This window comes from Misgurnus anguillicaudatus, chromosome 25 (genome assembly GCF_027580225.2).
Source record: "Misgurnus anguillicaudatus chromosome 25, ASM2758022v2, whole genome shotgun sequence".
In the NCBI taxonomy this organism is placed as follows: domain Eukaryota; kingdom Metazoa; phylum Chordata; class Actinopteri; order Cypriniformes; family Cobitidae; genus Misgurnus; species Misgurnus anguillicaudatus.
The window spans coordinates 23521019-23546811 of record NC_073361.2 but is presented as its reverse complement, the minus strand read 5'-3'; the positions used below and the strand labels follow the sequence as shown (position 1 = coordinate 23546811).

General features: G+C 36.7%; 1 protein-coding gene across 3 annotated transcripts; it reads right to left on the bottom strand.

Annotated features, from left to right (window-relative positions):
• Positions 1 to 3991: 3991 nt before the first annotated feature.
• tfr1b (transferrin receptor 1b) lies at positions 3992 to 25715 on the bottom strand. Of its 3 annotated transcripts, none has more exons than XM_073863938.1 (19): positions 25623 to 25715; positions 18459 to 18508; positions 18144 to 18366; positions 17655 to 17838; positions 16390 to 16524; positions 15278 to 15362; positions 14826 to 14948; positions 14095 to 14193; positions 13847 to 13986; positions 13410 to 13573; positions 13205 to 13321; positions 11278 to 11363; positions 10561 to 10624; positions 10387 to 10454; positions 9624 to 9670; positions 9449 to 9539; positions 7176 to 7415; positions 6296 to 6445; positions 3992 to 6172 (listed from the first exon to the last, which is right to left on the bottom strand). In XM_073863938.1, exons 2-19 carry the CDS (start codon positions 18501 to 18503, stop codon positions 5930 to 5932), a joined length of 2304 nt encoding a protein of 767 aa, XP_073720039.1. In that variant the 5' UTR covers positions 18504 to 18508; positions 25623 to 25715; the 3' UTR covers positions 3992 to 5929. The 3 variants fall into 3 exon arrangements, with proteins under 3 accessions (XP_073720039.1, XP_073720037.1, XP_073720040.1); XM_073863936.1 differs by lacking the exon at positions 25623 to 25715 and adding an exon at positions 24448 to 24596; XM_073863939.1 differs by lacking the exon at positions 25623 to 25715 and having other exon boundaries at positions 18451 to 18574.
• Positions 25716 to 25793: the final 78 nt, after the last annotated feature.

Genomic DNA, 25793 nt, shown 5'->3' with positions numbered 1-25793 from the left:
CTAGGGTTTGTTGATCTCAGTTTAATTTTAATTTGAGTTGTGTTGCACCACTTAAATTTAAACACAGATTAACAAATCTCAGATTAAAACTTTAAACTGTATTAAACCCTTCATCTGCGATTTATTTTGTCCGCCATGTTGAATTTTCCAGAGTAATTAAACAGCAACAATGTTGACCTTGTCATTCAAAAAGGAAATAAACAGTTTATGCAAGCAAAGGTAATGTAATTTTTGTATTATAAATCACCTACATACACCGGTAGGCTAATTGTATTGATTAACAAATCTGAGGGCTGTTCCATAAAACTCGCTTGTAAAAGCAAGGATTACAATTAAAAACCTGACTTGAATTAACCAAATGTATCAGTCCCGCTTAAATCAGTTCCATAACGGGTAGTTGAGGTTTACGCAGTCCTACTAATTTGAACGAGGCTCAAGAAGTCAAGATAATAGCTCGTGCACGCTATTCTTGAGCAGACCTAGTGGTCGAGCGTAGATCAAATCGATCAAAGTTAAAGAGAGAGCGGTGATTTGTTAATACTGCTGCAATAAACAAAACCATATAAAAGGCTGGGAAATCACTACGAACTAAATACTTTGTACTTTTCAAAGTGCTTCATTAAAGGAGAAAATAAAATACAATTGTATTAATTATTATTTTAACAAATTGTGTTAAATTTGGTATATAAGTTAATTTTTATACTGATAGTGGTTTATAAAGTCAAATAAAATGTCAGAGAGTCAGCGGTAATATCATGGCATTTACAGTTCAGTGTTTAGAAGTCTAGTTAAGCAACAACTGAGGCTTAGCCTGGCATTTAGCCTGCCTCGGACCAGGCTAGTTTCCAAGTGCCATAGTAACTGAGTTCCAACTTTTTCAAGTTCACTTAATGGAACCGAATCGACTGACAATAAGTCTGACTTCACAAAATAAGCCTGGCTTTTTTCGTAATCTTGTTTTATGGAACAGCCTCTAATCATTTCTAATAATTTAGCCAGACATTTAATTTTAAATAAAACATATTTAAACCTCCTCATATTCAAGTTTAAAGTTAATCCCTCACTTAGATTTAAAACAGAGTTTTAAGAAATGGAGCAACAGGATTAAAGATCATCTAGATTTACTGTAAAACTTAAACTTGGATCAAAATGGAAGTTTAAAGGAAAGCCTGATTATTTTTAAACAGGTTTAAAGTTTGGTGCAACATAATTATTAAATAAGCTTTGATTTAAACCAGATTTAGGCCTAATCCTTGTTTGTGCAACCCACCCAAAGGGTTTTTGATTCTGTAGACAAGTTTTGCAATTCCCATGAATCCTCTAAGATTCAACTGAGAGCAAAATAAAGTAACTGCTATTAATTGCTATTGGTTTGTGAACCAAAAGTATAGACGGTTACGTGTCTGGGCGGAACTTAACTTCCGTTCTCTGTTTGTTTAATGGGCTGACTAGTGGCTAAACTGAACTCTGGAACAAATACCTCATCGAAAATAAAAAAAAATTGGTTTCCTAAAGAAGATGGGAGACGCCGATCATGAATCACCGTTATGTTAAGGGAGGTTTGGCAGCCGCTCTTTAGCTAAAGGCGGGGTGCATGATTTTTAAAAAACACTCCAGAAAAGGGAGTCGGGCCGACTACCAAAACACACTTGCAGCCAATCAGCAGTAAGGGGCGTGTCAACTAACCAACATCGTTGCCTATGAGTGGGGCGGGTCTATCAAATGAAGGTCCAGATTCTATTGGGGTGGGGCGTGTTTGTTTAGGTGATTTCAAATGTCAACATTACGCCTTTAAACAGAGAATTGAGTATAAAAACCGCCCCGAGAACTGAAATCAAAAATCGTACCGAGAATCGAAATCGAATCGATTTGATTGCTGGTGAATTCTCAATCGAATCGATCTGGAACATCTGAATCGATACCTAGCCCTAGTAGAAAGTAGTAAATCATAAAAATGACTTTAGCTACGTTTTTGAGGCAGGGTCACAAATTATAGAAAACAAAAACAAAACATGACAGAGAATTAAATACAGCTTATTTTGTATTCCACTATCTGTGCTAACATGTACCAAGACATTCAACAATATACAGTCTGGGAAACAAATGAAATGATACCCAGATGTGGTCTTACCAAGCTTTATGTCAGTCCTGAGGTCCTTAGAAAATGTCCACTGAATTCAGACAGACATCATGGACAATCCTCCAGCATCCAGTGTTTGTCTCCATGACAGGCACATAGGAATTTAAGGCTTACTCGTGTAAACATTCAACTGCAAAGAGATTTACATATATAAGCCTTGATGACACAATGTCCATCATATCAAAAATCTTCTTATGTTCATGTCCTGCTGTAAATACAATACAAATAGCACTACAACCATTACACACTGGACATAACGTTACAGTACCTGTTGTCTCACCTCACCCTGGTAAATCGCTATAACTAAAGGCCGCTCCTGGATTATTTATTTAATTTTATATCATTTTCAAATTATTATTTTAGATATACCTAAAACATGATTAGAAGTCGATGAATACCAACCTAGCCGTGTCTCAAATCGTAGCATACGGCCAAATAAACAACATTTTTGGACACTATTACGCGTCAAGTCAGCGCGTGTCCATATGCATAATGTACTCATTCTAACCAGACCGCGTTTTACATTTAGACACGACCACTGTCCACCTAAAATTCCGATATCAAGAATCACAAATATGCGTTTTCAACTTACTTAAAATGCGTTTATACACATTCAGATACATTTAAGCGAATTAAAGATTGTGTTAGCCATATTCACTGACTGGCTGGCTCTGTAGTGATGTAGGATGAGGTTACCTGCGTCGATTTCCGACCATCTGATACCGCGGCGGTCTAGTCACGCTCATTTAGTTTTAAGTAAATGCTATTTTAAAACAGACAGATTTTTTCAGATTTTTTACTCTGACATAAATTCTAATTTTATAGGAAAGATAATTAGCTGCTCAGCGTCCGTAATCCTCCAGCTTCTTCAATAAGGATTGATCTTTTTCTTAAAGGCACAGTGCACCCACACTTGCAGGCACATAGAGGGGGCGGGGTCACTGTATCAGGGAGGAAACACAGCAAGCTATTTACATTTTTCATCTTAAGTCCAATCATAAACCTAATCCTCACACAAATACAAAACATTTTAAAAAATATGGCCCATATGAAAAAAATACTATAGTACATGGTATTCACTAGTAAAATGTATATTGTAGAGGTACATTATATAAGGACTAATTGAAGACAGACTGTTGAATTATTCAAAAATAATGCACACCCAAGGTGGTAATGCAGATTGTGCATTATTTTCAAATAATTCAATAGACCAAAGTCAATTATTATTAAGCTTATACCACAGTCACTAAAGACATAGGTAAGAAATTTGACATGTCAGGTGTGTGTTTATAAAAAAATAATGCATAGCCATGGAAAACTTCTCAACCAATCAAAATAAAGCATTCAACAGCCATATGGTATACAAACTTTAGTAATTACTGTACTTTGCTTACCTGCGCTATTCTGAAACAACCATAGTGAATTGATATGTAGCGAATACTGTAGTATACTCTACTATTTACTATGGTAAGAAAAAACACTCTCCAAGAATTTTATACGGTTTACACTAACATACACTACAGTATTTTTCATGTTGGTGTCCAATGAAGTTATTGATGTTTGTTCAGACATTCAGAAAAACACTATAGGCAAATCTATACATATTGTAAATGTAACCACAACAAACAAACCTTACATTCGGACTTTTATACAATAATGACATTCAAATAAAATTTTTCTTATGGGGATCACAATGTTGCCGGTGAGGATTATCGCTTGTGTTTTGCTATATCGAGGACACCATCATAAGTTTGATCTTCCGAAATAAAGCAAAGACATTTAACATTTAATTAAGTTTTTAAGCCATTTGGTGTTGTTTTTACAAAAGCTCAGTCATACAAAAACAAAAAGTCAGGCGTAAAGCTCAAGTTTATTAGAGTAATGTTGACAGTTTTTGAACACAAAGATCAGTATTGTAAAAAAAATGTGTTGGTTTAACTCAAGTTGCCAGGTAGCCTTAAAATTTAGTTGATTTGACTTTAAAATATTAGTTAATTAACATTAACATCAAGTTGAATAAACTCAAAATTAAGGCAACCAGGTTACTTTAAGTTAAACCAACATATTTTACAGTGTAACAACAAATAACCATTTCACACCCCTACACCCAAAACATCCTTGATCATCTTAAAGCTGGTAAATCAAACCCTAACTGGCAAGAAGTAACAGTTGAAATGCCTAGTTATTTTTATTAGCTCAAGTGCACTAAAGTGTGTTTTTAAAACACTCTGAAATGTTCAGTTTCATTTCATGCACATACTAACATGCTATGAAAGATCAAAAAAGCTTTGTAACTTTCTGGTAAGTGCCACATGAATAGACAAAGTGACTGATGTCCACTAAGCTTTATCAGAAGTGCCTTAATACATTGATCCACTACCAAAAATCAACAGAAAAAAAACACATTCGAGTCATTAAACAAAAAGACCATATCCTTTTTACAACACCTGCTTTGGAACACAAAAAAAGTGCAAACTCAAACAACACTCAAAAAGGACATTTTGAAAGTAACCCGAACACCAAATATAAAACACAAAAGCATGACTAAATCAAAACCACAACTGACATCTAAAAATGATTGTCCGGCGTAGGCCTACTTAGTCTCAAATAGTAACAAAGCAGAAAAAAAACACACAAATACATAAATAAACTATGGGAAACACTGTTCCCGATAATTTGATCCACGCTGTAGTGAAATATGAGGGTCACTGCCCTCGATATATACACGCTGGTAGGCAAAAACTACCATCAAAGACTCCACATTATGGAAGACACTGCTCCCGATAATGGTTTTACAATAGAAATATAAATGTTACAAAAAAATGCTTTGTCACAGAAATGCTCAATTAAATATTGAGTTGCTCAAAATGGAAATTTTTTATTTTTACCAATTTATTTTGCTTCCACACCAACAAAAATAAGCTTTTTTTATAGTAAACTGCCACCATAACTCTAACATGTTTTAATCATTTGGTAACAATATTGTTGATTTCGTTTCCTACATATTTAGAAAAGAGGAACTGCATTCAAATTATATATATATTTTTTGGGGGTGTATTTCCATGCGTAACAATATACATTTCTGATGACAGCTGTTGGTAACATGCATTTTATTTCTGTAGCAGATGCTGCTTTTAAAGAATTGACAGTATAACCGTCACAATTATGGAAGGCACTGCTTCCGATAATAAAAAAACTTTTATAGTGAACACTGTCACTGATAAATAAATAAATAAGGTTCTCAAGCACTGCTAAACGGGTGCAAAAACATCCCGTGCATCAATTTGGGGTTAAGGTGCCACTGCCGTTCAATTTTCACATAGCAGCAAATGTCAAATTTCTCAATATGCACTTATGCATCAGCATCAAACTTGATAACTTGTTTATCTTGGGGTTGACAATTTGAACCTTTAAAGTTGGTGAAGGAGTTTCAATAAATAATAGTAGACTCCTTTATCATAGTGATGAAATAAATGATACAATATATGAAATGTATCTTTATATATAGAGAGAGTTACACAACTTCATATGATTAAAGAATTTGAATTCATTAACCCTATCTATGCAAATTTGTGTATATCAAAGTCAAATTGTGAAATTCATAACTTTTTATATTTAGCCGGCGTCAAATAACTCATTTTCTACAGTAGATATGCTTGTTCAACTGTATTTAGTGCTTAGTGCTGTACTGAACTCAAATCAAGGCTATTTGGTAGCAGTGGGTTTATGTTTGTTGTCAGTTTATCGAGACACTAAAAGCCAGGTTTGTTGTTGTTATAGTGAAATACATTATATCTCATTGTCTAAAGACCAGATTTCTCCAGCCAGGTCATTTGCACAGCCCTGGATGGTCCAGGTGAGCAGAGCAAACTGGTTTAAAACCTGGTCCATGTCCAGGGTAGCCTCGCCTTTGCTTACACTTTTCAAGTAGGTTTCCAGGTCTGAGGCCGTTTGCCAACCGTTACCGAAGAAGACATGGCGGAATGGGACATCTCTCAGAGAGACGTAAGGAGAGATCAAATTATGCTCCACCTGTAAAGAGATCGACGGGCAAATAAGAGAATACGAGTTTTATATATCAGCGCCACCTGCTCTATTCAGACATGAAATATGAAGCCCAAAAAAAAAAAAACTACAAAACATGAATAACGTTACCTTCATTATACGGTTATTAATGATACGAGACATCTCCATGTCTTCCAGGTCACTGTTTCTGATGTAATTTTGTAGGGAGTATGCGGCACGACTATAAGAGCCCTTTGCTGACATCAGCCACTGTGTTGACAAAGAGTCACTTTTATCGACCTGTAATAGTTTTAAAGATAATTGAGAAACAGTTATTATTTTGCAGACACAAAAAAACACAATATGCATACAAATTGTCACTTTGTTTTACTGTAACTTATTGTTTAATCACTGAACAATGTTGACAGGAGTGTGTTGTAGTGATGATGCATGTGTGCACGCCACAATGACATACTGTAGGTATCCCGTAACTTAAGCGGGCGTTGGAAATGCAAATCAACAGTTACCACAAAAAATATCTGCAACTGGAATGAAGTAGAGATCAGAAAGCTCCTCATTATCCACGCTGAAGCAGAGATCATTCGGCAGCTTAATGAAACGTTATGCGCTAGTTGTTTTTTATCGAGTTAGTTTGCTTTTGATCTGCACTCTCTCTTTCGAGATATCATGCTTGAATGCACAATTACAATTACAATCACGTCACATGTTTTCCCGGGTCCTTTATGCATGCACAGATCCCAAAAAATCATCAGGGGTGTAAATAAACCAAAATCAAACAATTTTGGGACAAATCCTGGGACACATAATTCATGTATTTTTTGAAATCTCTACGTGAAAAGTGCTTTAGTGTCTTAGCGTATAGAGATTAGAATTTATCTTGTTATTTCTGTACACATGTATATTTTTTGTGCACACAGCAGTAAATGTCTATTGAATTGTCTCTATAGGCAAGTGACTTGCACACAGTATTTATAATAAAGGACTTAGACTTAAAAATGAAAGGCATCACCTTTTTACGCTTCAGGTCATTAGTGCAATCGACAATGGCGTTGACACGTTTTCCAATCTCCTCGACATACTTGGTTACATCCAGTTTAAGAATGTGGTCGTGAACAAGGCGAAGTGCCATCTGCCCAGCCACCTGGGCAGCAGCCATAAACACCTCACCCAATTTCTGACCAATCATAGATTTTAGATGATTCTCATCATCCAGAGCAGTTCCAAAATACTTGTAGTCAACAGAACTGTCCTGATAAATGAAAGTCAGAAAAAAATCACAAAGCAGGCACACATGATTGGCAGTTATTTCTAGTCTTTGTACAAGCTATGTCTTAAAAACGTTTAATTTATAAATGGCCTTTAAGCATATGGCTAAAAACAAAAAGGTTGCAGTTCTTGAATGCTAAAAAGCGCATAGAAATTTGAGGGCAAATAAAATCAACCCAAAAAAACCCCATCAAACTCCCAAAAGGGACACTCCACACTCCAAAATATGCCAATTTTCCAGCTTCCCTAAAGATAAACATCCGATTTTTACCGTTTTAGAATCCATTCAGCTGATCTCTCTGTCTGGCGGTACCACTTTTAGCATAGCTTAGCACAATTCATTGAATCTGACTAGACCACTAGCATCGTGCTAAAAAATAACCAAAGAGTTTCAACATGTTTCCTATTCAAAACTTGACTTCTCTGTAGTTACATCGCGCACCAAGACCGACAGAAAACCAAAAGTTTCAATTTTCTAGGCCGATATGGCTATACTCTCATTCTGGCGTAATAATCAAGGACTTTGGTAGTCTACCCACATTCACAAACATACAAAAAGTGCTAAACATCTCAGTCTCATAGAAATTTCTCTTTTAGAAATGTCAGCCAGAAAACAGCCCAATCTGAAAAACTGATGTTTATGACATCACAGGCATCTAACTGTCCATCCACTTTAAAATAATTGGCTAAATTTTTTGAGAGGCAGCAAAGTCAGCCAATCAGTAATGAGATTGCAAGTTAAGCCAGCAGGGGGTGCCAAATAGGTGCAAAACTTAAAATCCCCCACCCTAATAGAGCTATCCGAGAGATGTTTTTAGGAAGCTTCTACGGCATTACAGACCCAAACAAAAAATTTTTTGTCTACATGTCACATCACAGAGCAAGGATAAATACTCCGTTCAACCATTCTATGTCACCTTTAATTTTCTGTCAGTCTTAGTACACGATGTAACTACAGAAAAGTCAAGTTTTAATTAGGAAAAATATCGAAACTCTTTGGTTATTTTTTGAGCGATGCTTATGGTCTAATCAGATTCAATGGATTATGCCAAGCTATGCCAAAAATGGCAAAAATCAAATGTTTAAAGGGATAGTTCGGCCAAAAACGATACCAAACCCATGATTCACTCACCCCCAAGCCGTCCGAGTTGCACACGTCCATCGTTTTTCAGACAAACACATTTTCGGATATTTTAGAAAATATTTTAGATCTTTCTTTTGATTAAATGTAATGTTACGGGGTCCAGCAATAGTCCACGACCTTCAAGTCCAAAAAAAGTGCGTCCATCCTTCACAAATTAAATCCAAACGGCTCCAGGATGATAAACAAAGGTCTTCTGGGGGTAATCCGTGCGGTGTTGTTGTAGAAATATCCATATTTAAAGTGTTATTAACTTTATAAACTAGCTTCCGGTAGCGCCGCCATTTTAGAGTCATATGCATTCAGGATGAGCGCTTACGCAGCATAGACAGCGGTTTCTCTGTTGCTGCTCTGTCCCCCGCCCTCCGATTTGTCATACGTCACTAAGAAAAGTGCGTACACTACGTACACACTCTCTCCTGAGTCTAAGATGGCGGCGCTACCGGAAGCTAGTTAATAAAGTTAATAACATTTTAAATATGGATATTTCTACAACAACACCGCACGGATTACCCCCAGAAGACCTTTGTTTATCATCCTGGAGCCGTTTGGATTTAATTTGTGAAGGATGGACGCACTTTTTTTGGACTTGAAGGTCGTGGACTATTGCTGGACCCCGTAACATTACATTTAATCAAAAGAAAGATCTAAAATATTTTCTAAAATATCCGAAAATGTGTTTGTCTGAAAAACGATGGACGTGTGCAGCTCGGACAGCTTGGGGGTGAGTGGATCATGGGTTTAATATCGTGTTTGGCCGAACTATGCCTTTAACTCTAGGGAGCTGGAAAATGAACATATTTAAAAAAAAGTGGAGTGTCCCTTTAAGAAAGGCTTAGATGTTATAAAGTGATGTAACGTTCTTCAACACTTACCCCAGTTGATGTAAATCTAAATGTTACAGAGGGGATTCCAGAGAAAGCCAAAAAAGGATATGCACCATTTTCCATCTCCATGGGCTTCACACTGAGCACAAAATGACAACAGATGAGATTAAGAAGCTTGCGCACACCAACAATATATCAAAAAAATCTATGCAGATTTACTCACACAAGTGTCTGGAAGAGACTCGAACCCGTATTAACTGGATCTTTTAGCTTTCAAAGAGAGAAAAGGGATTACTTACTGAAAAACCAGGAAGCAAGGCTTCACATTGATACTTATCTGCCCCAGAAAAACTAAAATTCCATCTCTGTAAATTATTATTTGACTTCAGAGACGTAAAGACTACTTAAAACAGGATCACCTGTAAACGCATCTATTCTGCAACCCTTAACTCTCAAGTTTTACAGTCTAACTTAAGTTATACACATTACAAAAATATAACCAAAACACATTATCAATGTTCTTCATCTTTCCACAGCTTCAACTCAAAAGCCAATGCGATCTCATTCATTCCGATGGAAGCTTGGAGACTTCCGGTGATACAAGTGACAGGGACGTTGGTAACAGGACGTGACAAAATTGAGAATTCAGGAGTGACTACGAGTAAAGCAGTGGAGTTCACGCCATCCCTCTCTCATCAGTTACAGCAATGGATGCTTACTTGTTTATTTATAATTGTTAATAGGGCAACCAGAATTAGGAATGCCTTCTAAAAACCTCATTGAAAGAAAAGGGCGAGACACAGTGACAAAGATGCTGGCGGTGTGCACGCAACCTACCACTACTTCCACCACCACTACCAATACAGACTACCCTTATTATTGGACATAATGTTAAACGCTCATTTGTACTTTGTTTTTTAAATAAATTTCCTCCGAAACTAATAAAAAAATCAAGTGAATCGTGCAAAAAGTCCTTGGTGCTCTACCTTCTTCGAGGTTTTCTCCAGAAGAGTCTGCAACAACGGACTAGCAGATGCTTTGAAAGAGCCCACACCTGCAATGTAAAAACATAATGAGATTTCATAGCGCTGTTAAACATACAGTGTGACTAATGTAAACTTTGGTCACATCCAGATTTCACTAAGTTACAGTTAACTCACCAGTAACAAATCCATCCAAGCTGATGTAGGTGAAGGCTTTTTTGTCCAGTGATGTCACATAGCCCTGTGTAACACAGAACATAGCACTGAAAGTTTTAACTGCATTCCAAACAATGTCATCATTTCTTCACCCCGAAGAGTCTGATTACACATTTGGCAATAAAATGATTCAGATCATCAAACAGATTTTAATATTACACAAAAATATCCAGAGTAAATACAAAATGCAGTTTTAAATGATGACTTAAAGGTGCAGTGTGTAATTTTTAGAAGGCTCTCTTGACAGAAATGCAAAATAATAAACAAAACTTTATTATCAGGGATGTATAAAGACCTTTAATAATGAACCGTTAAGTGTTTATTACCTTAGAATGAGACCTTTTTATCTACATACACCGAGGGTCCCCTTACATGGGAGTCGCCATTTTGGGCCACCATTTTTCTACAGAAGCCCTAACGGAGAATTTTTTTACTAAGTTGTCTCAGATGATGAGATTTTTGTCCGGTGGTGGCTACCGTAGCTTCTCTATGTGTTTCAAACGCGAGGGATAAGCAGTGGACTAAGCCATTGGTTGCAATTCGCAACCTTACCACTGGATGGCGCTAAAATTTACACACTGCACCTTTAATAATTAAAGGAAAAAAGCCATCCAAACCAATTTGGCCCTGTGTGAAAAAGTAACTGCCCCCCCAAATAATCGCAATCAACATACAAACCTCAAGCCACTCGGTAAGTCCGACGTTACCGTAGTCCCCTGCGGTCCAGCTGGCAAACACAATGCTTCTCTTGGGTCTGAAACCACCTATAGCAAAAAGGTCAAAAAATGAGTGCGCACCCCAACGTGCCCTGCAACAACAGTGAAGACAGGGTTCCCACACCTTAGTTAACTTCAAATTCAAGGACCTTTCGAGGACTTTCCAGGTCCAATACCCTCAAATTCAAGGACTAAATGTGGGGACACATTTAAAGTGAGAGCAAGGTTACATCTTGTTACCTTATAAGATACATTGTTACAGTTTCCTTTCGAGGGAACTCACGCTGCGTCACTAAGGTGACACTTTGGGGACGCCTCCAGGCGTAAGTGCGTCTGAATGTGTATATCAAATTCAACCAATGGTGAGGCTTAACGACTAGTGTTGGGCGATATGCCCTATTTTCAGATCGTCCTATCGACAGCCTGTGAGATCGGCGATACACGATATTATCGGGGGGCGGAGCAGTAGTTTACTCATTTTTTTATATGTTAATTTTTTACTCATTATAACACTATAGTCACTTGATGGGTGGACAAAAAAGAACAAGAGCAACACCGTCATGACCGCAACCTTCTTAAACCTGATGCCATTAATGCGAGCGCGTCATTAAAACCCTATCATGATTACTTAATAACTGTAAAAACATGCATCTGCGCATGCACACACACGTGCGCGCACATACAAACAATTCAATGCATTGGTTTAGTGCTGTTGCAGAAGACTACACGTGTCAAGCAGTGGTGCTCTCATGAGGTGCCTTTTAAACGCATCGGTCCAGCGGAACGCGATCATATTTTAAACACAATCATATATTAAACACGAGGGACGTTTTGCTACAACTCCTTGAAATGCATATCATAAACAGGATTAATACCTATGATCTGACTTCGGACAGAGCGCAGCTCTCTGCACGTACCCGAGAGTGAGAGACAGGTGCTAATATGCAGCGGGTCATATTTTAAACAAAAAGTAAAGTTTGCCTCAGCTTGCATGAAACGCATTAAACTGAACAAATAAGGATTACTACTTTAGTTTATGTTTAGACTTCGGACAGACGCGAGAGCGCGTGCATGTGAGACAGAGAGAAGCACAGCTGCTCATGACGCGGCGCGCTGGATTTAGTGGTAGAAGGAGACCAAGGCGCGCGCATTAGGTGCAGGTACGTGCAAGAAGGAATTCTCTCTTTACAAGCTCTCCGCGTAAAGTGAAGCCCACAAACCCTCATGTGAGGAAAAGCATGCATTGCGGGTGTTAATATAAAACTATGATGATAATAATAATAACCAATCGCCAACTATTGTCATGACTATCGCCATGAAAGCCTGCCATTGGCGATATGTCTGAAGATCGTCGATACACGATACTATCGTCTATCGGCACAACCCTATTAACGACAAAGACAGGGTGACGCGGGAGCCAGGAAGTATATCACTATCTGAAATATTGCCAAAGACGGCGTTACAGGGATGCAGGAAGAATGGCAAGGGAGACGCAGCGTCTCGTTCCTTTCTCAGGGAACAACAGTTACATACGTAACCTGAGATGTTTTCATGTGTCAAACACAACTATGCAAAAAAGCATTTTGGTATGAATCAACATTCGCATACAGAAGATATAAGCAATTAAAGTGAACAGTTTAGCACGTGTGCTTTAAAAGTCTAAGATTTTTATATTATCCTACACTACACAGGGAATAACATGATTTTTTTTTTTTAGAAAACTTCTTGCATAAAATAGATTAAAGCACTTTCAATGACCTGTATCTATGTATGTACATTTTCAAAAACTTCCCAGGGCCTTGCATTTTTCCCCCAGATTCACAAACTTTCAAGGATTTCAAGGACCCGTAAAAACCCTGAACAGTGAAGAACATGATAGTGGGAGTTACCTTTCTTCATCTCCGAAAAAACTCGTGCAAGCTCCAGCAAAAGCCCAGTGCCAACTGAAGACTTGGCATATCCGGAGCTCATTGAATCTCTCTGTGCTCCAATCACAACATATCGATCTGCGGGATTAAGAATGTGTTTAAGGCCATCAGATGTTTAGATACAAATGTTCATTCAAGCAAAGCACAACGTATGGCTGTAACTTACCAGCATCCACGAACCCTTTGATGACTCCAAACACGTTATGGATCCTGGTATCGACAAGTTCATTGTTGACTTCTACTGTGATTGGAAGGTCAGTCTCACTTCCAAACTTGTAATTAGAGAAGGCACCCTCAAAAGTACTGGGGACGCTTTTTCCCCCCATCTTACTGCAAAAAATATCAGGATAATGATTAAACATAATGTTTTAAAAGAGGGAATTATATACTTAAAGCTTTAGGTGTATAATTTTACGCACTACTAAACGTGGCAAAAATGTTACATTTAACTGGTTTCTTTCAACAATGTTACGATAGTGCCACAGCGCAAACACTTTACATATTGCATATAATTGCATATTAACCTGGGACAGGATACAGTATCCTACTAAAAACAAATAACACAATTAAAAAATGTATGTTAAATATAAACTTAGAACATACTCAAAGATTTTTTGTGCCATGGTAGCGGTGATCGTCTGGGCAAGAATGTCAGGAAGACCGGAGGAATTCACAGGGGAAAACTGGCCGTGATTAAAGGATGGGAATCCTGGGGTATAAGGATCACCTGATCCCAAGTGGACCTAGAATAAACAACCGAATAAAAGAAAAAGTAAACAAACAAAAAGCAGTGAAAGAAAATCAAAAGCAAGCATGACCAACCACTCAAACACATGAATGCCATAACTTACATGACCATAAAGTTCAGTATCCCGATTCATGTTGTCATAGTCAGCTGGGTCTGGGTAGATCAAAGCTGCTATAGCACCTTTACTTGCAACATTTGCAACCTACAGAGATGATGAATACATTAAGGTCAACACTACCAAAACATAACATATTACAAAAATTAGTCGTTTTTATTCTGGTACCAGGGTTTCCCGTAGAGCTGCAAATTTCGACTATTTTTTCAACCGATTAATCTATCGATTATTTTTTCGATTAATCAAATAGTCTAAAGATTTTTTTTTACAAATAATAAATGTAACATCTGCTATTAATCCCAACATTTTATTGAAGCATTTTCTCAATTAAACAAATACACAAACAGTGCCAGTGCCAAGGAAAATATAACAAATCACATAAAAACAAGTCCAACATTAATTCAGCCTAACATAAACAGTGCAAAAGGGGCATTATTCACCTTAAACAAATAAAATATATTAATATTAAAGAAGTAAAATAAAAATAAATCAAACTGAATAACTCCTTATTAATATAAAAACATGTCCCGCTCTTTATTGTTCCAGCCCTAGTGCTAATCATAAACTAATGAAGAGTCATCATTAACTAAAAAACATGTCATGTTGTACTTAATGATGACACCTTTAAATAAAAAAATAAAAAAAACTATAAAATATGGTAAATAAATTGTTAAAAAAACAATACAAAACTTGCATTTAGTTTTCTCTACATGAATTACCTTCTGTGCCATACTGATTTTCCCAGCTCGCATCAGTACAACAGAGCCATTTAGATTGACTTTATTGGCGTTCACGATCTCTAGGTCCTGTAGCTCACCATAGTTAGCATACACAACTCTGCCCTGTGAGAGGAAGGCATATGTTTGTTTAATTGGCCGTTCTGGCTTCATATAAATGTAGAGATACATTCAAATCAAGCTTTAAAAAAATAAAATAAAAAGGGGAAAATCAATAACCCATTTAAAATCAGCACTTAATAAACAAATTATGCTTTACAGTCATTGAGGTGTTGAATAAGGGACACATGGAGGACTTGCATTCAATGTAAATTAAACTGCATCAAATGATTAATGAAAAGTAAATAATAATAACAACAACAACCAGCAGGATTCATGCAACTAATGGCAAGCATGACTTGCACATGCAGGAAAACATACAGTAGAAAGCCTACCTGTTGACTTCCTGTTTTACTGTAGGCCAAGAACCCTTTTGGACTCCAAATCTCCTTTGAATCGAAGAATACTTTGTTTGTTTTGCTGTATGGGTGAGAAATAAGATTTATATAAAATTTTAATATTGCATGCAAATCAAGAGCTTCCAATTCTATAGCTGTGTCCCAAGTCGTAGGCTGCGACCTCCGGAAAGTGCATCCCAAGACTGTTTACGCCACAGTAGTGCGACTAAAGGGTAGTAAGGCAGTCCCAATTCGAAGGATGCTTGAAATACAGCCTCAAAATGGCACCTTCTATGCTTGAGCCGCAAATAATATAATGAATGAATCCTTCACAGCCTAGGCTATCCCGAGATTCATTGTGCGTCACAGTCTAAGGACACGATCGTTGATGGATCTAGCCTTCGAATTGGGACACAGTTTATGTGAAATTTCTAGTTATGGCTCCAGTCATTACATAAAATCCAGTGGGCTTTAAGACATATAACATGTGACCCTGTCTTTGAAATTCAGGTCTCTTAATCTTATTATGAGACTAGTGGTGCGTCCCACTCCAGTTTTAGACACGCACTCGCAAACTTCCCCTCTGGGAAATCCCTGTCGCCATTTTGAAGTGCGTTCCACTTCGTCAAGTGGACGAGGGAAGTTTGTATGGACAGACCCTCGCTCCCTAGATTTTGAGCGAGTCTGCTTCATATGTACACTCCATGCTGCTCCATATCCCACAATGCAACACGATTGTGACATCACTTCAGCAATTCTTGCTTTGTACAGTTCAAATGATGGAGGGGACGGCCTCCACTTTCCATGTGATCAAGGGCTTAGAGCGATCCATTTGAACCTACTTCAAGTGTTCCAGCAGTGGTGGGCACTCGTACAACATAAGCAATGAACACATCCGAGTGAACGAGACTGAGGGAAGTTAGCGAGGGAAGGTCATAAAAAACAAACTAGAACACAGGGCCGGAGTAGGAATTTTAATCATTGACTTCACACAATTTTACTTTTTGACACTTTTATTTCTTTATGTAGGAATATTTTTTTATTTTTCTGTAGAAAACAGAAAATCACAAAAAAACGACTTAAGCTGGATTTCAGGAAAGATCACTTACTTGACAGGATACTGTAGCTTCACAAAATGTTCATCAATCCATGGGTCCATATTCAAGGTCTTGAAAAAGTCATGGATTTTGTCAGCCAAAATGTTATCTTCAGATGATCCTGCCATACCGGCACCCGAATACTCACTTAATGAAACAACATTCAACATTAAAAGAATTACAGTAAGACAGTACTAGGGCTAAAACTGCTTGATTATGAGAAAAATCATAATCACGATTATTTTGAGATTACAGTTATTTAACACAATCACACATTTAAGGTTGTTTATTTGTATCAATCAAATATTAGAAACTAATGTCTTAAAGGAATAGCACACCCCCCAAAAATATTATTTATTACCCTCAAGTTGTTTCCAACTGGTTTAAATGTCTTTGTTCTGCTCAACAATAATAAAAATATTTTGAAAATGTTTGTAACCAAGCTTGGTTACTTTATAAAGCTTTGAAACTATCTGAGGGCAAGTAAATAATATAAAAAATATTTTTTGGTGAACTATCCCTTTAAATATTAACTCTTTCCCCACCATTGCAGAGTTAGTTATCTAGTCAATTAAGAGAAACCGTTTCCCTGCCAATCTCACTTCCCTGACAAGTTTTACAGTAATCTATAATTCTCTTACCCAACTTATGAAAAACTCAAACATCAACTAATTGAAAAACATAGAAACTCTGCGTATGTTTTGTTCATCGTTCTGAATCTTTTTGAAGAAACCCTTCCCATATTTGAGAGGTGATATAAAGCAGTGGTTCTCAAACTGGGGTCCGGGGCCGCGAGATGGTGCCAGGGGGGCCCCAGTTTTATGACATTTTTATAAAATACATTAATTTATCATGAATTCTGTGAAATTAAACCTAAAAAAAATAAGTCAGCACTACTTTGTATAATTTAATTAAAATGTGCAGTTTTAGAACTGTTTTTGTCATAAATTTTCTTTGGGGGGGCCGGGAAGGAATGCACCGTACAGAAAGGGGGCCGTACGCTGAAAAAGTTTGAAAACCACTGATACAAAGAGAACAAATGAAGATAGGATGAATCGTTTTGTTTATTTGTTTAAAAGCAGAGGGTCTGTTCTTTCATTTGATATATGGTATGTTAATATATTTATAGAAGAAAGTTTTCTGGAAGGCATTTTGTAAATATCACAAAAAAGGCTACTTTTCTAAAAATGCTGGCGGGGAAAGCTTTCAAATACATACAGGATATAACTGCTGCTGAATGACTACAATCAATCATTTATAATTTAGAGATACAGTACCTTATCATGTCCTCAAGTTTTTTAGGGCTCAGCTGATTATTCAGAAGATTAACAACATCACTCCAATCCATAGTAGACTCGGGAGCCTCATAAACCTGTGGAGCTGAAGTCTGTTCCTTAGTTACAATTGGGACGCAGGAGGCCGTCTTAGGCTTAGGTTGGAAAGAGTAGCCAATGAGTGAACCTGATAAGAGTACAAGAAATATTATAAGTATTGTTTCTATGAAGTGTATTGGGCAATAAATAAATAATTACACAGCTGTTGACACAGCTGATTTCAAATTGGATTAGATAAAAATGGGTGTTTGTCATTAAAGATACAATTATTTTAAATCAACATTTTAACCAATGTTTATTTACAATATAATTTGCGTAGTGTAATACATTCTGTAATAACAATGTAACAAACCCCACAGAAATCCCTCGGTGTTTATCTTACAATCCATTCCCTAAATCTAGTAAATAAGGTATATTGGGAAAACAAATCACCCAAACAGAAGATGACCAGTAAAACAGCGACTACAACAAAAATTCTCCATTTGTTCCATGACCCCGGATGAATGGTAGGTCTCATGTATGTCTCGGGCTGTACGTGACCCTGCTCAGCACCATCCATCTCCTCTTCTTCAGTGTCCACAGACAGGTTCACCTCCACACGGCTGTTCTCTCCATCAGGATTTTGATTAAACCGTGTGTATGAGCGACTGTTTACCTGTAAAAACAAAACAAATACCATTAAATACCTTTATTACTGTAACTAGCAGGCTTTATATTTCAGATTAACATATACACTTACGAACTTACGATTTTAGAAAACTTCATTTTTGCTTGATCAACTGCCCCAGCCATTGAATCTGAAATGCAAGAGATTGGTCTTTAGCACCCGAGGTTTTCATAAGACTCCCCCAGACAAAAAGCCCTTTTTGAAGTCTCTGTGAATTCATAGACACGGCCCATTATGTTCAAAGTCTAAAAGTGTTTTGATTAAATATAAAAGGGACAGTGTTTTGATTCGTTGAACTACATCCAAAAACCAGAGCCACCCTCTACTGCGGCTCCACGGCTAGTTAAAGGCTGATCAACAATGATAATAATCAATACAGAGATTACATAATGTTGAGAGTTTAACATTTTGCACACTGCAGAACTGTTCCAAGTGTTTGTATAGATGACAAACAGTCACCAAAATGCGTGCAATATCTATCAAGTTATCACGATGTGCCAAATTCACACAAGCAATGATGGGTAAACATCCAAGCCGACTTTGGTAAAAGTCACAAACGAGTGATAAAACTTGAAATTAGTGTCTTTAAATTCACAAAATAATTGGATATCAATCAGATGATAAAAAACTTTTTCCATACGTTTACATGCAAATTAATAAACTGGCTAGGCCTGGGCGAAAAATCGATTTAATGAATTAATTCGAATTTTTTGTTGTGGGCGATTTAAAAAATAAGTAATTCGATTTTTTTGTAATGGCGCATTTTTGGCTGCCCGGGGCTTCCGTAGCATTATTATAGCAACATCAACAACATCATAGCACACGTAAAACACAGCTGGGACTTTGATTCCAAGAGGGTGTTTATTTATTTATTATTCATCATCTCATAAATTGGGGTTACATTTGTCTTGCTTTTGATTAAATAAAAGCAAAATTTGCGTTACGTTGTCTGCCATTTGTACTTATTGATTTTCTTAATAAGAGGGGGGGGGGGATCGGAAAAAATCGGAAGTTGAATTAAAAAAAATAAAATCGGAGATTTTATTTTTAGGCCAAATCGCCCAGCACTAAAACTGGCATCGCAGAAAATTCCTTCCATGGAATCTACAGATGATTTTGGAGGTTTCTCGCAGGCAAGGAAGTCACCACCTATAGTCCTAGTCATTCAATAAGTCCGTGGGAAATCTTTCAAAAGTAGCATTGCAAAATTTGGGGAATTTTAGAAACCTTCCATGGAATCTACATGGGAACATATTGGAATAATTGTTTACAGATAATTTTGGAGGTGTCTCGCAGGCAGAGAAGTCACCACCTATAGTTCTAGTCATTAAAGGCGGAGTCCACGATGTTTAAAAAACACTTTGGAAAAGGAGACGGGCCGACTACCAAAACACACTTATAGCCAATCAAATCAAATCAAATGCCGGGTTGCGTATGTGTGGGGCGGATCTATCAACAGAAGGTCCAGATTCTATTGGGGTAGGGGCGTGTTTGTTTAGGTGATTTCAAATATCAACATTGGCTTTCAAACATCATGGACTCCGCCTTTAAGTCCATGGGAAATCTGTCCAAGGTAGCGTTGCAAAATTCTGGGAATTTTAGAAACCTTCCATGGAATTTAGACAGAAATATATTTCTAAGTAATTATTTAATGAATATATCTTTCAAAAACTGAAAATTCTTAATAGGAAAAAAAAACACAAAGTGTCTGAAAAATAACTGAAAATAAAAATGCAATTAAAATATACTGACTATACCAGAACACGCCTTAACTAGTAGCAAATCCTATTTAGGTCATATTAGTACTGGACCACATGTCTGTAGTGGCTGCAAAAAAATAAATTCCTTACAGATCCTTACTTCCCTAAATTTGGAATTGCTGTTATATTGCTTATTAAAGCTATGCATCATTTCTTTAAATGCTGTTTTTTTCCACTGTATTGAATGGCTTTGCGTTATAATAGGGCTGGGCGATTAATTGAAAAATAACCGAAACCGAAATTCAGAACCTCTAACCAACATTATTTTATCATGTCGGTTATTTCGGTTTTTAATTCTGTTAATACTTTCCCTTTAAAAACAAACTGCTGCGTGTGATGTTGCGTAACTCCGCCCCGTCCTGTCAGTGGCACAGCGAAACATGGAGGAGAACTCAAACACTGTTTAACTGAGCAGCAGGATCATCTAGTGCCCAAAAGAGGCACAGTACTTTTTTTTTAAGAAGTACTCGCGAATGTGCAGGCACCTGTGACAAAAATACGGAATGCGCGGTCGGGTTTTTACCGCACACGCGCTCAGTTTAATCTACCGATGGGTCTCTAAGCAGCACGGGTAATGTCATCACATCTCACTCACTCAAAACCGCGAAAAGACGCGCCCGCGTGAGTTTAATTAGACACTTCAGAGATGACGGAGAGAGAGAACGGGAGAACTTCTAGTCTACATTAACACCAAAAGCATTACAGATGAGAATAAATGGCTTAGACATCGTTGCCCAGTTAAGAAAAAATGGATTGAATACAAGAAACGTGTAAAGGATACAGTCCAAGTATGTATTTTGCCCTACTCATCTCATTACAATATGCTATCTGGATACAACTTATTATGTATGTATCTTATGTCTATAATTAGTCATGGGGGTTGTATGATTCTTTGGTTCATAACTTCCCATTCTGAAAGTTTCATCAATTGTACATAATGATGACATGCAACATCTGCATAGAGTTAAGTCTATTTAATATTTTTCAGTAATGCAGTTATTTTGGGAAAAATGTGAATAATTGCATTGCAGGCTGATTTAAGGTGTGCCCTAAACTTTCCAACCTTGTCAGTGAACTATGAGGCAAAAAAATAATCGTTTATTAATCGTAACCGATGTCACATGTTAGATTAACCGAGGTTTTGATTTTAGGTCAAATCGCCCAGCCCTACGTTATAATGTCATTTAAGAAGCGCCATCTGATACAGTCTCGTTCATACAGGTACAGCAGCTCCCCCTTGTGATTTTTAGAGAGATGTGCAATCATTGGGGTGAAATGAAATCATCACAATGAGGTCAAACAATTGCAATTATGAGACAATTGTTTAATCATTGTGACAGACCTAGAAAAGCTACAATGTGTGTCCTCACATGTCAGCAGAACATGTTAATGTAATAAGTTTTGTCAAGAGCAAACTTTTATGCGTTACTTTACGCTTACTCCCATTTTTAATGTTTCTGTTTTATATGTGGAGACATGCGCACATGAACAAAACCACAAAAAAGCAAGTTAAAGCGCTTACATGTAATGCAAAATTGGGGAAATGGGCAGAAATCTATGTGTGTCAATCTGAATTTTCCCAAACTGTTTTACACGTTTACATGACCATACACATTATCAGTTTATTAAGCAGCAGGGCTCGAAATTTGCGACAGTTTTGGTCGCATATGCGACCGAAATTTAATCTGTGTGATCTTAAAAAATATTTGGGATCATTTTTGCGACTGCCTATTTTGTTGTGGTGTGACTTGATTTAAATTTTGTATGCTGTGTGCTGTTCCAGGTTCAGCGTTCTCTCCAATATTACATAACCAATCAAATTTCACCATTAAGTTCTCGCGTTTAATGAAGAGCGCAGATTGGCTAAAATGAATGTCAATCATTTCTTGTTGCCGTGCTACGTTGGTACGCAAAGCGCGAAAATGTGAAAAAAACGAGTAAGAAGAGAACGAGCCAACTACAGCCAATGTTACTACTGTATTAATTCATAACGACGGTCCGGATTTAAATGCAACTTCACCGGAAAATAAGGCTTAACGTTAAACCTTTCGCAGAGAGTGGCTTAAAGATTACAAGTGGCTCCGCTATGAAAATGGCTCGATGTTACTGCGTTTACTGTGAAACGGAGGTTGCAGGTAAAACAGCGTTGGTGGCAGAATCCACATATTTTAAGCGCGAGACCTTGCTTAAACATGGCGAAAGTGCCAAAAACACAAGACGTGTCATGACAATTTAGGAGCCTATGCAACAAGAAAGACTAAACTTCAAATCCTGGCCATAGGATGTGTAAAGCCCAGTTGTGGAGTTTATTTTTTGTGGAGTTTAATTTTTTTAATTTTTGCTGGTGCTCCTAACTCTTTAAAGTGGGGAGCACCAGTGCTACCAAATAAAAAAGTTAATTTTGAGCCCTGATTAAGCATAATCAAAGTAAGACTGCATTTAAATGAACCCAAACAATTTTGGGGGGGAATGCACGTGTGTTTATTGAAAATGTCAATATAATTAAATTTAATTTCAGCAGCAAGTATTTTGCCACCAAAATTTGAGAGTGTGCCACTGAATTTTACATCCAGGCGCAGATGTGCGACCAGTTAATTTTAGCTTTTTTTGTGATATGACACCTGAATTTGAAACCGCACATTGTACTTTCTGCATTTATCATTAAAGTATTTATTAGTAATACAGTGGAAATTAGTAGAAATGATAATATTTGGTTAGCATGTTGATTGACGGTGTGTGCCCCTAAATTTTCTGGTTGCGCCCCTAAAATGTTTAGTTGGGGGCCACTGTGCTCCTAATGAAAAAAGTTAGTATGGAGTCCTGTAAACAAGTTAATAGGCTTTAAGCAGAAATGTCCATTTTATCCTCCCGGAGTAAAATGTAAAATAAAATACCACAATAGCTTTAAATTTTTGTTTGAATCATGGCTTAGTGCATAAAACTGTAAATGTTCTAAGTTATAAATAGCACATGCTTTTAAGGAAGTGGCTGCATCTGGTTACAGTACGCTTTCCGGAAACCACAATTGGCGCCTTTTTTTACAACACTAAACAGCATCCAATTTCAGGACAGAGAAGACAAAGAATATCAGTTAAGACTTGCTGGAGAAAACACAAGATGAACGAGTCAGGACATTTCTACATTTATACGAGTCAGGACATTTGTACATGAACATATTACTGCCGAATTAAGCCCAACCCATACTGATAAGACTTTCCAAAGGCATAACGTAATTGTACACCCAAGCTTTATGTTAGCCTATTTTTAACTGCCATATTCAGTGAAACGACACCTCAACCGACATTGTTAAAAAAAGATCAAGAACGTGCTGTAGGAAATTAAATACGAATGAATTATAATTATGATTTTATACACTGGACCGTGACACGTTCCAGATTTTCCCAACTAGACTTGAATGCATGGACATGTTAGCCCACAAAGCATAGCCAAAGCACCATGGAGTATCACACTAAAGAGTGTGGTCACTGTGGTGTGATGACAGGAGTATACTTAAGACATGTGAGTCATGAGACATTCAATTCAGGAATCAGGAATGTTGCTGCATAATGATTTCTATTGTAAATCTGATTAGAACTACTTGCATAGTACTAAATCCACTTTTACAAATGGAAGATTTCATTTAAAATGTTAATAAATTTACAAGGTCAACCGGGAACGGAAGTGATATTACAAAACATGCAGCTGTCACTAACGATGACAAACTATTATAAAAGTTATAAATGTTAAGAATCATTATAATAGTCTTATAATAGATTATCTATTAACTAAAGTAAACTATATAAAAATAAAATAATGCCGTTTATCGGATGACATCACCTAAAGGTCAAAGATTATCAGTACTTCCTGCTTGCGTGCACGTGCAAGCACGATGCTGTATGAATAACGTTACATTTAATCTATACTTTTTGTGATAAGGAAAGCATCAACCAGCAACAAAAAGTCAGAAAATACTAATAATTAATTTCTAATACTTAAAGTAGACCTTAACATGACTGCTGTAATATCAAAACAACTGAACAATTTAAAGAAAAATGCAATGGGCACGTACATTAACCACTAGAAAGGTGACATATCTTAAACTATAAACTTGCACGTTTAACAGTTAACGTTATCTCGCCTTATTTCTACATTTAAATACAAAACAACCCGTATTAAATGTCCGCTTCATGGGACAGATCTGCACTGCTTGACATCCTCATTGATCTGTCAGATTAAACCGTCCTACAAATAACGGTACTTATTTACAAAATATCAAATACACTTGCATACTGAGGAATCGTTTACTTACCATTCAAACAAGAAAACAACTCCTTTCAATAAGTATTTCTTATTTTTCAGCAAGTATTAAAGTGAAGTTATTGCTTTAACCACACGCGGTAGTGATCAGCCACACCAGTGGTAATGATCTGCACGCACACACTTCTTCTTCTTCTTCATTTTTTTGCCCGTTGCATTCTGTGGGCACATCGCCACCTACTGTGCTCCCACATGAACAACACTGTATTACACTTCAGTATTTACTACAAAATGCAATACAATTCATAGATACTATAGTTTTTAAACCTCACGATAGTAAAAAATTAAGGTATTTACTATAGTTTATTGTAGTACACAGTTTACTATAGTTAATACAGAATTATGTAGCATACACGTGTAGTAATTAATATACTACAGTAACCTACAATTAATTAAAGTTTACTATAGTAAATATTAAAGTATACTACAGTATATACATGTGGGCTGTTATGGAGTCTTCTTTGAAATTATATCTAAATCCTTGCACGTAGCCTTATATGTATTGTATATAAATCCGGTATCTTAAGCCTCATATCCAAATCTTTATTCTTCTTACCCCTTTATTCCCTCATGAAAAAATATTTTAGTATTTACTGTTTTTATCAATAGTAAACCTACTAGATACAATACACTAAATGGGTTGTTTTAATAGTTGGGTAAACCGTTGGTTTAAAATTGATGATATTTTGACAGATTTTTGTGTGTATATTACCTCAATATAATTGCTTACCTTTTCATGGATTTCCATTTAACTTTAACCTTTAAAGTTAACCAATAAAGTTTGTACCAAATAAGGTACTAATATGAACTCTGCGTTCAAAAGAGTATTTTTGAAAGGGTACCAGCACAGTGACTATGGAGTGTTTTTTGACTTCCTTATTTTCTCTCAAAGTCAACTGCCATTTTTATCAACATTTTCTGCATGTTTATTCTGATATACACACATGTTAAAAGTCACTATTTCTTGCATGCATGCAGATAGTGTTGCCATATCTGCTTATTAATTTATAAGCCACCCTGTGCTAGTAGTGGAAGATACTTTGGTAGATCACAAAGTTGCTGTTTGTAATATGCACACACTTACACATTCTGTGGCCTTAAAAAGAATTCAGTTTGAACAGCTATGTCTAATTATTATGTAGCCAAAATACTTAACCATGAACTTACCTTGTTGTTTGAGTTGAAGGTAAAATCCGAAGTGGGAGAGAGAGAGAAAAAAACAGACAAAACCTAGAAGGAAGTAAAAAATTAATTCCCCCCAGTCACGCTATGCAACAAGTGCAGAAGTCTTTGGTACATGTGGGAACATGAAAATTCATGGGAACTGTAAATGTGCAT